Source organism: Salmo salar, chromosome 27 (genome assembly GCF_965601325.2).
Source record: "Salmo salar chromosome 27, fSalSal1, whole genome shotgun sequence".
Classification (NCBI taxonomy): domain Eukaryota; kingdom Metazoa; phylum Chordata; class Actinopteri; order Salmoniformes; family Salmonidae; genus Salmo; species Salmo salar.
Genome location: NC_138317.1, coordinates 39,282,340 through 39,295,880, shown reverse-complemented (window position 1 = coordinate 39,295,880; position 13,541 = coordinate 39,282,340). Strand labels below are relative to the sequence as shown.

Sequence of the window (13,541 nt, the reverse complement as noted above, 5' to 3'; positions counted from 1 at the left end):
CTATCACCCCTACAGACAGTATAGTATACAACCTAATCCTCATCACCCCTACAGACAGTATAGTATACAACCTAATCCCTATCACCCCTACAGACAGTATACAACCTAATCCCCATCACCCCTACAGACAGTATAGTATACAACCTAATCCCCATCACCCCTACAGACAGCATAGTATACAACCTAATCCCTATCACCCCTACAGACAGTATAGTATACAACCTAATCCCCATCCCCCCTACAGACAGTATAGTATACAACCTAATCCCTATCACCCCTACAGACAGTATAGTATACAACCTAATCCCCATCCCCCCTACAGACAGTATAGTATACAACCTAATCCCTATCACCCCTACAGACAGTATACAACCTAATCCCCATCACCCCTACAGACAGTATAGTATACAACCTAATCCCCATCACCCCTACAGACAGCATAGTATACAACCTAATCCCTATCACCCCTACAGACAGTATAGTATACAACCTAATCCCCATCCCCCCTACAGACAGTATACAACCTAATCCCCATCACCCCTACAGACAGTATAGTATACAACCTAATCCCTATCACCCCTACAGACAGTATACAACCTAATCCCCATCACCCCTACAGACAGTATAGTATACAACCTAATCCCCATCACCCCTACAGACAGTATAGTATACAACCTAATCCCCATCCCCCTACAGACAGTATACAACCTAATCCCCATCACCCCTACAGACAGTATAGTATACAACCTAATCCCCATCACCCCTACAGACAGTATACAACCTAATCCCCATCACCCCTACAGACAGTATAGTATACAACCTAATCCCCATCCCCCTACAGACAGTATACAACCTAATCCCTATCACCCCTACAGACAGTATAGTATACAACCTAATCCCCATCACCCCTACAGACAGTATAGTATACAACCTAATCCCTATCACCCCTACAGACAGTATACAACCTAATCCCCATCACCCCTACAGACAGTATAGTATACAACCTAATCCCCATCACCCCTACAGACAGTATAGTATACAACCTAATCCCCATCACCCCTACAGACAGTATAGTATACAACCTAATCCCCATCCCCCTACAGACAGTATACAACCTAATCCCCATCACCCCTACAGACAGTATAGTATACAACCTAATCCCCATCACCCCTACAGACAGTATACAACCTAATCCCCATCACCCCTACAGACAGTATAGTATACAACCTAATCCCCATCACCCCTACAGACAGTATAGTATACAACCTAATCCCCATCACCCCTACAGACAGTATAGTATACAACCTAATCCCTATCACCCCTACAGACAGTGTAGTATACAACCTAATCCCCATCACCCCTACAGACAGTGTAGTATACAACCTAATCCCCATCACCCCTACAGACAGTATAGTATACAACCTAATCCCTATCACCCCTACAGACAGTATACAACCTAATCCCTATCACCCCTACAGACAGTATAGTATACAACCTAATCCCCATCACCCCTACAGACAGCATAGTATACAACCTAATCCCTATCACCCCTACAGACAGTATAGTATACAACCTAATCCCCATCACCCCTACAGACAGTATACAACCTAATCCCCATCACCCTACAGACAGTATAGTATACAACCTAATCCCCATCACCCCTACAGACAGTATAGTATACAACCTAATCCCCATCACCCCTACAGACAGTATAGTATACAACCTAATCCCTATCACCCCTACAGACAGTATAGTATACAACCTAATCCCCATCACCCCTACAGACAGTATAGTATACAACCTAATCCCTATCACCCCTACAGACAGTATAGTATACAACCTAATCCCTATCACCCCTACAGACAGTATAGTATACAACCTAATCCCCATCACCCCTACAGACAGTATAGAATACAACCTAATCCCCATCACCCCTACAGACAGTATAGTATACAACCTAATCCCCATCACCCCTACAGACAGTGTAGTATACAACCTAATCCCCATCACCCCTACAGACGGAACATCAAGATAAATAGATGTGTATGTGCACAGCTTATAGACAGAGAAAACGCAACCCTCTGTCTTCTGGTCTCGTCCTGACTGACACACACAAACACATTAGCATACGATTTAGATTAAAATGTGTGAACCAGAAAGGGTTCATGTTGTAAAGAGGTAAACAACAAGCCTATTGGTTGTGTTCCAAATGGGACCCTATTCCCTATATAGTGCACTACTACCCTAAATGCCCTGGTAATAAAAAGTAATGCACTATAAACGTTATAGATTTACTATTTGAGACACTGCCAGGGTCCCTAGAAGCTGCTTCATGTCAGCTGAGGACTTGTGTATGTTTGTGTGTGTCTGTCTGAGATTGATGGAGGGGGTGGGACTAGAAGAAGAAGGGAGGAGAGGGGGGACAGAGGTGGATGGAAGGGGTGGGGCTAGAGGAAGAAGGGAGGAGGGGGGACAGAATTGGATGGAAGGGGTGGGGCTAGAAGAAGAAGGGAGGAGAGGGGGACAGAGGTGGATGGAAGGGGTGGGGCTAGAGGAAGAAGGGAGGAGAGGGGGAAAGAGGTGGATGGAAGGGGTGGGGCTAGAGGAAGAAGGGAGGAGAGGGGGGACAGAGGTGGATGGAAGGGGTGGGGCTAGAAGAAGAAGGGAGGAGAGGGGGGACAGAGGTGGATGGAGGGGGTGGGGCTAGAAGAAGAAGGGAGGAGAGGGGACAGAGGTAGATGGAGGGGGTGGGGCTAGAGGAAGAAGGGAGGAGAGGGGGGGGAGAGGTGGATGGAGGGGGTGGGGCTAGAGGAAGAAGGGAGGAGAGGGGGACAGAGGTGGATGGAAGGGGTGGGGCTAGAAGAAGAAGGGAGGAGAGGGCGGAAAGAGGTGGATGGAAGGGGTGGGGCTAGAAGAAGAAGGGAGGAGAGGGGGACAGAGGTGGATGGAAGGGGTGGGGCTAGAGGACGAAGGGAGGAGAGGGGGACAGAGGTGGATGGAAGGGGTGGGGCTAGAGGACGAAGGGAGGAGAGGGGGACAGAGGTGGATGGAGGGGGTGGGGCTAGAGGAAGAAGGGAGGTGAAAAGGAGGAAAGGTAATCTCGTTAATACCACAGCTGCAGCGGGCAGGTGCCCTGATGACAGGCACAGCCAGGGAACAAAGGACTGACGGGGTTAAACAGCTGATGACCCTCAGTGACGCCCACTGCACAACACACACACACACACACACACACACACACACACACACACACACACACACACACACACACACACACACACACACACACACACACACACACACGCAAAATAAGGGCATACTTTGCTTCCACCAGGAGACCCCTTAGATGAAATGATAGCTGGAGTGTTAGAGACAAATGGCCCTGCACCCTTCAGGCATTCCAAATGAAACCCTAATCCTTATGTAGTGCCCTACTTTTGACCTATGGACTCCGGTCAAAAATAGTGCACTATTTAGGAAATATTTGAGTCTGTTGAGTTCTATCAAAGTCATCTATTTATAAGTAATGATACCCATGATCTTCTAGGTAACAACGCTGTTGATAAAATGCCATTCCCTTGGGTTGTTAATGACCCAACCAATCACTTTGTATAACCTCTGACCCCTGACTCTGCATGTGGTTGTGATGATGCATTTTCTTCTAGATCTGACACTAACAACTGACCCATGTAAACAGATGTAACGATCACATTCCGATAGGGAGTCTTGGCTGTAGGGGGGAGAGGAGAGGGAGGAGAGGGGGGAGAGAGGGGAGGAGTGAGAGGGGGGACAGGGGAGGGGGGAGAGAGGGAGAGGGGAGTGGTGAGAGGGGAGACAGGAGAGTATTTCTATTTCTGTTCCTCCAGCTCACTGAGACTCAAGAGGTGAGAGTGGGGTCAACAAGGACAGGCGGGCTAAAAGGTCATTCAAGTAAAATCAGGTGAGTCTTCCGTAACATAGAAGGGCTTGTGTTGAAAACACAACATAAGACACCAACCCCATTGACGACACGTCGAATTCTAATTGTGTCTTAGGGGGAACGGTTCCCCCCCCCCCCTGTTGAAATATGGATGGCTGATAGGAGGATAAAGTAGGGTCTTGTGATATACCATAACACCTTGCAACTCAACTCTGGACCTCGAAGCCTCTCTAATTAGGGACTGGTTTACAGCTGGGACACCAGGTGGGTACAATTAATTAGCAGGTAGAACAGAAAACCAGCAGGCTCCGGACCTCATAAGGTAAGATTTGAATACCCCTGCCATAAGATAGTGGGGGGGGGGGGGGGGGGGGGGGGCATGACAAGCAGCTGATGGAATGATCCAACCGTGTCAGTGACAGTCATGATAGGCCAGTAGGTTCCTTCCCCCCTGTGTTACATGCTTGGATGTAGGGGACAGGAGGGGGAAATGTTTGGCAGATAGGAGAAGGGGGGATGGGGATGGAGATTGGGGGGGGTTGTACCCCTCTACCCCTCCTCTCACCGGTCCAGCACTCGGCTGTAGTCCTGTGGGCCGCAGCCCCCCTCACTCTTAAGCTCGGCAAACACGTGGGTGAAGAAGTGGGGATCGGCGTTGATGCGTAGCATCTTGGTGCTGGTGGCGTCGATGATGGCAAGGCATCGGTCCCAAAACGCCTCTTTGCCAGCCTCCACCAGGAAAGGCTTCAGTGGGTAGGAGATCTCATTGCCCATGTAGGAGTAGGACAGGTAGAGGCAGGTGAGCAGAGTGGCCTGAAGCTCGTGCTCCGACGACACCAGGTCCCCATCCACCACATTTCGACACAGCATGTAGACAAACACGACGTTGGCTGGCGTCACGAAGGCCTGATCCTGCCAGCCCTGGAGGAGTAGAGACCGGTCCACCGCCCGCACCCACAGCACTGGGTCCGCCGGTGAGAGGTGTTTCAGCCGATAGCAGCGGCCACACAGGAACTCACCCAAGCAGCGGAGGAGTTCACTAGTGGACGCCTGGATGATGACGCGCTTGGGGGACGAAGCGCCCATTCCTTGATGGGGCACTTTTTTGACGGAGGGTAGCTGCTGGGGCTTAATGCCCATCTCATAGCCGCAGTGCCCCTGGCCAAAGCCTATCCCCAGGCCTAGTCCCGCTGGCCTGTTGTAGCTGGAGAGGTTGGCACAGGATAGAGACTTCTTGACATTCTCCTGGTTGAGATGCAACACCGGGTCCTTCTGGTAAATGTTGTTGTTGTTGAGGGGGTCTCCGAGCAACCCAGGACCCCCAGAACATTTCTTAGAACCCCCTCGTTTCTTGGTGGTGGCAACCAGGCGTTTCCAGGTGAGCGCCGGGAGGAAGATTGACTGGCCTCGTTTCAGGCCGCCGGTGTGGTCTTTCTGAGTGTTGAGCGATCGGCTGCTCAGCCTCGGGTAGTGGTTGAGCGAACCGGGGCGCGTGTCGTAGTAGCTGTTCTTCCTGGATGCAGGGGACAGTGACAGTACTGCACCCATGGTGATTCAGTGATCTATTATACTGGCTTTGTGAGGTCGGATTTGGACAGGGCTGAGATGGAGGCACAGTTCTCTCCTGTTTAACTCTTTAAATTTAGTTGAATTTAGAGACAAACGTTTCCCAGTTGGTGCTGACACTAGTCAAATGCCCATGATGACATTGCCATTATCTGCAACACAAGAACAGCAAACATTTATGATGTTGTGAATAAAAAAGCAAATAGCCTACTTAAACTTTTAAAATATTACATTTTTATATTTTTCTCTCAAACATTTACATTCGCTAATGTCCTGTCAAGCAACGCTGTGCACCTGCGTCCCACCAGACTGCTATTTGCACAAGCATATCAATACATTCAGCGCCTTCGGAATGTATTCATACCCCTTGACTTATTCCACATTTTGTTGTGTTACAGCCTGAATTCAAAATGGATTACATAGATTTTTTTCTCACACCCATATACACACACAATACCCCATAATGATAAAGTGAAAATAAAATACAGAAATATGTCATTTACAAGTATTCTCACCCCTATGTCAATACATGTTAGAATCACTTTTGGAAGCGATTACAGGTTTGAGTATTTCTGGGTAAGTATCTAAGAGCTTTCATACCTGGATTGTAAAATATTTGCACATTATTATTTTTTAAATCCTTCATGCTCTGTCAAGTTGGTTGTGGCTCATCGCAAGACAGCCATTTTCAAGTCTTGCCATAGATTTTCAAGACGATTTAAGTCAAAACTGTAACTTAGCCACTCAGAAACATTCAAAGTCATCTTGGTAAGCAACTCCAGTGTATATGTGGTATTGTGTTTTAGGTTATTGTTCTGCTGAAAGGTGAATTTATCTACCAGTGTCTGAACCAGGTGTTCCTCCTAAGATTTTGCCTGCGCTTAGCTCTATTCTATTTATTGTTATCATAAAGAACTCCCTAGTCCTTGCCGATGACAAGCATACCCATAACATGATGCAGCCACCACCATGCTTTAAAATATGAAGAGTTGTACTCAGTGATGAGTTGTGTTGGATTTGAATTGTGGAGTAACTGCAACGTTGTTGATCCATTCTCAGTTTTCTCCTATCACAGCCATTAAACTCTGAGTGTTTTACAGTGGAATAGAGAGAATTTTAACTACTTTGCAAATATGAAACCAACAGACAACCATAATATCAGTCAAAAATATCAAATTTGCAGTTTATGCTACAAAATCAACTTTATCAAATCAAAATCATCATATCAAATGTTATTGGTCACATACACATGGTTAGAAGCAGTTTTAAAAATAGATTCTATTTGACTCAAAATTCCATGTTGGCAGAATAGATGGATGCAGCATGATTAATATAATTCACAAATACATTTCTTGGTAGTCCAAAAAATATTGCTATAAGGTTGTATAAATCACAGCTGCTCTGGTACATTGTTTGCTGCCTCCTTTCAGGATGCGATAATTCAGTTTCAATGACTCAATATATTGGACAAAAGCAGACGAATGTAACTAAGACTGGGAATGTCGATACAATCAAACTAGCAAGGGCAATGACCACAAGTCAGTCATAACGTAGCTAATAGGCTTGCGTACCTATTTATGTAGCTATTTATTTAGCAAGCTAAAAACACGGAGCCTAACGTTAGCTACCTAGCTAGCTACTAGCTAGCTGCTGGGAGGATGTCATGTCATTGGAGGAGTTGGTGAGGGACCATCTTTTTCCCCTCATCATAGCCGCGGGAAGGAGGGGTGCTGAGGGTGCTGCTGCAAACCCTGAAAAATCATAGTAAAAAAATATGTATATACAAATATTTTTGAGTAGTGCACTGGGCCTTTCTTGGTCCTGCATTAGTGGACCAATACAGCCGTCAAATCACTCTCATCTGAGTGTGCCAGAGAGTGTAGAATAACTGATACATTTACAAACGTGCAAGATCCGCTGACTATGACCGGTGTAAGTAAACGATGGCAAAAAAAATGTAATTGTTAGTCACTAACGCTCTGGATAACATGTAAACAGCCTAACCAGCTCTGCTGGAGAGAGTAAAACGGTCAAGTAGATAACGTGTAAACAGCCTAACCAGCTCTGCTGGGGAGAGTAAAACGGTCAGAGGGAGGTGCTCTCTCATTTGTGTCCTGAAGTAGATGGCAAGCTAGCCAACTTTAGCCAATTAGCTTGGGTGCTTGACTGCTGTTGTGAGCATCATCCCTACTCCTCGGGCACGAGGCAATTTACGAACGCACCCTTAGTTGTCAATCAAATGCATTTGACATCAATCAAATGGGAGGGCAGACAGGCAAGTTCCCATTCAGTTGTCAAGTTCCCATTCAGTTGGGTGGGTTGGGCAAAGCATGCATTGACAGGCAGGCTACAGAAGGACAAGCAGGCTACTATACCCCATCGTTTATCAGAGCAATTCTGATGGCCAACTAGCTGAAAAAGTTTAAGAGGGTTTGTCTAATGTTTTGTCGTTAGATTTGAGCTTATCTCACTCTGGCATTAGTTGTTGATCTTGCTGTTGTTGATGTGCATAAAATAGGGAGCGATAGCCTACCTTTTCACGGTTGTTTGATCAATAGGACTGTTAAGTTCCCAAATGTAAGAGGACTCCCATAGTATTTACATATTTGCAGAAATCCATTCAGGTGCATTTTTGTGTCTTTTTGGCAAATGCGTTAATTCTAATGATCTAAAGTTGCGCTGTTGATACTGCCAGTTCAAAGTGAATGATGGCAGGCCTGTGTGGCAAATGGCTTATTTGCATAAAGACCTACTGTAGCTATGATTGGCTATGGCGCACCGGTCTGCATAGACTCTGGTCCTGGACGAGACAGCTGTTTTTTTGTTTTATTTACTGCAGTGTCTATTCAATTTCAAAAAATGCCGTACTGTACATCATTCCCAAACATTACGATATCTTAGTGCTAGCTTGTCAGACTTTTTTTGTTTGTTAAGTGTCATATTCTTCCTTGGACATATGAACAGATTTTAATAACATTTCATGTTGCTAAAACGCTGTCAGTTTCACTTTATAGTCGCCACTGGCCTCATGGTGAATTCCCTGAGCGGTTTCTTTGAGAGGCATTGGAAAACCTCCCTCCCTGTGGTTTGGAATTCACTGCTTGACTGAGGGACTGTACAGATAATTGTATGGCTCCTGAGTGGTGCAGTGGTCTAAGGCACTGCATCTCAGTGCTAGAGGAGTCACTACAGACCTGAGTGGAACAGCGGTCTAAGACACTGCATCTCAGTGCTAGAGGAGTCACTACAGACCTGAGTGGAACAGCGGTCTAAGACACTGCATCTCAGTGCTAGAGGAGTCACTACAGACCTGAGTGGAACAGCGGTCTAAGACACTGCATCTCAGTGCTAGAGGAGTCACTACAGACCTGAGTGGAACAGCGGTCTAAGACACTGCATCACAGAGCTAGAGGAGTCACTACAGACCTGAGTGGAACAGCGGTCTAAGACACTGCATCGCAGAGCTAGAGGAGTCACTACAGACCTGAGTGGAACAGCGGTCTAAGACACTGCATCACAGAGCTAGAGGAGTCACTACAGACCTGAGTGGAACAGCGGTCTAAGACACTGCATCACAGAACTAGAGGAGTCACTACAGACCTGAGTGGAACAGCGGTCTAAGACACTGCATCTCAGGGCTAGAGGAGTCACTACAGGCCTGAGTGGAACAGCGGTCTAAGACACTGCATCTCAGAGCTAGAGGAGTCACTACAGACCTGAGTGCAACAGCGGTCTAAGACACTGCATCGCAGAGCTAGAGGAGTCACTACAGACCTGAGTGGAACAGCGGTCTAAGACACTGCATCGCAGAGCTAGAGGAGTCACTACAGACCTGAGTGGAACAGCGGTCTAAGACACTGCATCTCAGTGCTAGAGGAGTCACTACAGACCTGAGTGGAACAGCGGTCTAAGACACTGCATCACAGAGCTAGAGGAGTCACTACAGACCTGAGTGGAACAGCGGTCTAAGACACTGCATCACAGAGCTAGAGGAGTCACTACAGACCTGAGTGGAACAGCGGTCTAAGACACTGCATCTCAGTGCTAGAGGAGTCACTACAGACCTGAGTGGAACAGTGGTCTAAGACACTGCATCTCAGAGCTAGAGGAGTCACTACAGACCTGAGTGGAACAGCGGTCTAAGACACTGCATCACAGAGCTAGAGGAGTCACTACAGACCTGAGTGGAACAGCGGTCTAAGACACTGCATCTCAGAGCTAGAGGAGTCACTACAGACCTGAGTGGAACAGCGGTCTAAGGCACTGCATCACAGAGCTAGAGGAGTCACTACAGACCTGAGTGGCACAGCGGTCTAAGACACTGCATCGCAGAGCTAGAGGAGTCACTACAGACCTGAGTGGAACAGCGGTCTAAGACACTGCATCACAGAGCTAGAGGAGTCACTACAGACCTGAGTGGAACAGCGGTCTAAGACACTGCATCACAGAACTAGAGGAGTCACTACAGACCTGAGTGGAACAGCGGTCTAAGACACTGCATCTCAGAGCTAGAGGAGTCACTACAGACCTGAGTGGAACAGCGGTCTAAGACACTGCATCGCAGAGCTAGAGGAGTCACTACAGACCTGAGTGGAACAGCGGTCTAAGACACTGCATCGCAGAGCTAGAGGAGTCACTACAGACCTGAGTGGAACAGCGGTCTAAGACACTGCATCTCAGAGCTAGAGGAGTCACTACAGACCTGAGTGGAACAGCGGTCTAAGACACTGCATCACAGAGCTAGAGGAGTCACTACAGACCTGAGTGGAACAGCGGTCTAAGGCACTGCATCACAGAGCTAGAGGAGTCACTACAGACCTGAGTGGAACAGCGGTCTAAGACACTGCATCACAGAGCTAGAGGAGTCACTACAGACCTGAGTGGAACAGCGGTCTAAGACACTGCATCTCAGAGCTAGAGGAGTCACTACAGACCTGAGTGGAACAGCGGTCTAAGACACTGCATCTCAGTGCTAGAGGAGTCACTACAGACCTGAGTGGAACAGCGGTCTAAGACACTGCATCACAGAACTAGAGGAGTCACTACAGACCTGAGTGGAACAGCGGTCTAAGACACTGCATCACAGAGCTAGAGGAGTCACTACAGACCTGAGTGGAACAGCGGTCTAAGACACTGCATCTCAGTGCTAGAGACATCACTACAGACCCTGGTTTGATTCCACGCTGTATCACAACCGGCCATGATTGGGAGTCCCATAGGGCGTTGCACAATTGGCCCAGCGTCACCCGGGTTATGGTCTGACAGCATTTTAGCAACATGAAATGTTATTCAAATCTGTTCATATGTCCAAGGAAGAATATGACACTTAACAACAAAAAAAGTCTGACAAGCTAGCACTAAGATATGGTAATAAATAGTAGGCCGTCATTGTAAATAAGAATTTGTTCTTAACTGACTTTCCTAGTTAAATAAAGGTTAAATATAAAAAATTGAAATAACATTTGTGGGGTACAGAGATGAATGAGGTAGTCATTCAAAAATCATGTTGAACACTATTATTGCACACAAAGTGAGTCCATGCATCTTATTATGTGACTTGTTAAGCACATTTTTACTCCTGAATTTATTTCGGCTTGCCATAACAAAGGAGTTGAATACTTATTGACGCAAGACATTCATTTGTAAAAATTTCAAAAAACAATTCACTTTGACATTATGGGGTGTAGGTGATAAAAACAAGTGACAAAAATGTTAAATTCAGACAGCAAAATGTTGAAAAAGTAAAGGGGTTTGAATACTTTCTGAAGGCACTGTATCTCTGGTCCAGGGCGTTAGTGCGCGTTCTTCTACTATCCTCTACGAACAGCCTGGACGCCCGGGACCAGAGCTAGTCCAGACAATTCCCTAGTGTGAGGACCGTTCCTCATGCGCCAGTCTCCACAAAAGTCACCAGACTGACCCAAATAGAATATCCGCGCAGCTATAATTGTTGAATCAATTCAACACATTGTTGTAGCCTACTGCAGTGCGCTAAGGAAATAAATAGTCGATTTCCATGCACAATGATATTCTAGGGCAGGCTACAATGTGTCAGTGCGCACTTTAACAAGATTTTTTTAAAAGCCGATAAAAACAAGCTCTCTGACAAACATACAACTACACAATCAATGAAAATCCATTTGCCATAATAACATTTTTAAATAATTATCAATGAGAAATAAATACAATTTCAAAATCCAAACAGGTCATATTTTTTCCAAAAGGCAAACAAACAAACAATGCAAACAGAAGAGATATGCTCACCTAGCCTATGTATGGCTATATCATCGGATGTCCGATGGCAGTACCAACCCGTTGTCCATTATCGCCTATCTGCAGTCCGTGATTTACAGAACATGGACTGCCTGTGGGGAGGTAACATTGACAACTGTTCACATGAGTGCAGAAATTATTGATTCATTTCAAGAAGCGCTTCTGAGCGCTTTGTTATTCTCAGGGCAGCAGCGTAGAAGCCGTCCGTCTCGGCCAAGTCGGGTGCAGGTGTCCAGCGCCGCGTAATAGCTGCTGCAGACTAAATCCAAAAGGCTGCTCCGTTATAGAGTAGAAATTCTTCTGTCAGTCGAGTCTCCATCTCAAAGGGATGACAACGCAAACTTTCACTTGGATATCTGACCACACTGTCCTTTTCAATGGATTTCATCCTTGTGTGCAGAACAGCCTATCCAGAACTTTATGTAAATACAAAGTGCTTCGAAAGCAGACAGATTACCAGGGGTAAAATAATCTGTGTCAGTCCCTCATATCGGTAACCGGACGTTCCGACTAGAAGTGGTGCCTCCGCTTGACAACTCTTCTCTTCGCTCCAAAATATTGGCCGCTGTGTGGGCGTGGGTGTAGGCGTGAACCTATTCAAGTAAGTAAGTAAATACATTTAGAAAATGTAAAAGAAAAGATATTAGCTAGCTGGCTAGCTACACCAGGCCACTGTGTGTCGGCTAAATAGCTTGCCAACTTTACATACTATAGCTAAGTGAAATATCATCAGCTGGTTGACTTCATATTAGCTTGTTATCTTGATGTAGGCCTATTTATCACTGTAAATGAAAAACTCATGCACCAAATGCATTTGTAGATAACAGCAATTGAAGAGGGTGAAAGGGTTTTATGCAGCTGTCAGAAAAGGGAGTAGGTGTACTAGTTAGATAGGGCAGGTTGTGGGAGGACATTATGAAAATATTCTCCCGTTTTAGTCCCTAGAGGGGAAAACTATGAAGACAGACAGAGCGATATTAGCCAGGGCTGTCTAGTTGTAATATGATGATGCCTGTTTCTTTGTGATGTCTGTCCTCAGATATGGGTAACTGTGAAAAACCTGTCTGCAGATGAAGAGGTCCCAGTGAATGTCCCAAGAGACTGCTGGCACATTCTTGGATGTACTTATGTTAGCAATTGTTGTTTACAACAATACAGTTAAAAGTCATACACAATTTAGGCTGCAAACTTATATTACAACTGTAGCAGGCCAATCCTTCTCCTGGAGGTATGTTGGGTGTGCAGACCAATCCTTCTCCTGGAGGTATGTTGGGTGTGCAGACCAATCCTTCTCCTGGAGGTATGTTGGGTGTGCAGACCAATCCTTCTCCTGGAGGTATGTTGGGTGTGCAGACCAATCCTTCTCCTGGAGGTATGTTGGGTGTGCAGACCAATCCTTCTCCTGGAGGTATGTTGGGTGTGCAGACCAATCCTTCTCCTGGAGGTATGTTGGGTGTGCAGACCAATCCTTCTCCTGGAGGTATGTTGGGTGTGCAGACTTCTGTTCCAGATCAGCATTAACACAACTGATTCAACGTATCAAACCTAATGAGGTGATAATAATGTGTATTATTGTTGGGCTGGAATAGAAGTCTGCTCACCCAGTAGATCAGGGAGCAAGGTTGGCCACTTCTGGTATGGAGTTTTTTTAATCACCCGTTGTTCACCTACTTATTAAGGTGTCTAATATTTACAAACAAGTTAGATTATCTGTCAATTTTGAAATTATATTTTGATTAATTCTATGTCCTAAACTCTCACATCATTTGCATATTGATGAGAT

The 13,541-nt window shown here is 46.1% G+C and overlaps 1 protein-coding gene across 1 annotated transcript; it reads right to left on the bottom strand.

Annotated features, from left to right (window-relative positions):
- Positions 1 to 326: 326 nt before the first annotated feature.
- Positions 327 to 12,309, bottom strand: LOC106589027 (cyclin-dependent kinase 5 activator 1). Its single transcript, XM_014178668.3, has 2 exons — positions 11,750 to 12,309; positions 327 to 5,637 (listed from the first exon to the last, which is right to left on the bottom strand). The coding sequence occupies exon 2, from the start codon at positions 5,465 to 5,467 to the stop codon at positions 4,481 to 4,483; it is 987 nt and encodes a 328-aa protein (XP_014034143.1). The 5' UTR covers positions 5,468 to 5,637; positions 11,750 to 12,309; the 3' UTR covers positions 327 to 4,480.
- Between the last annotated feature and the right edge of the window lie 1,232 nt (positions 12,310 to 13,541).

Bases quoted from the DNA above. Each gene is read 5' to 3' on its own strand.
- LOC106589027 (XM_014178668.3), bottom strand. From the start codon at position 5,467: ATGGGTGCAGTACTGTCACTGTCCCCTGCATCCAGGAAGAACAGCTAC.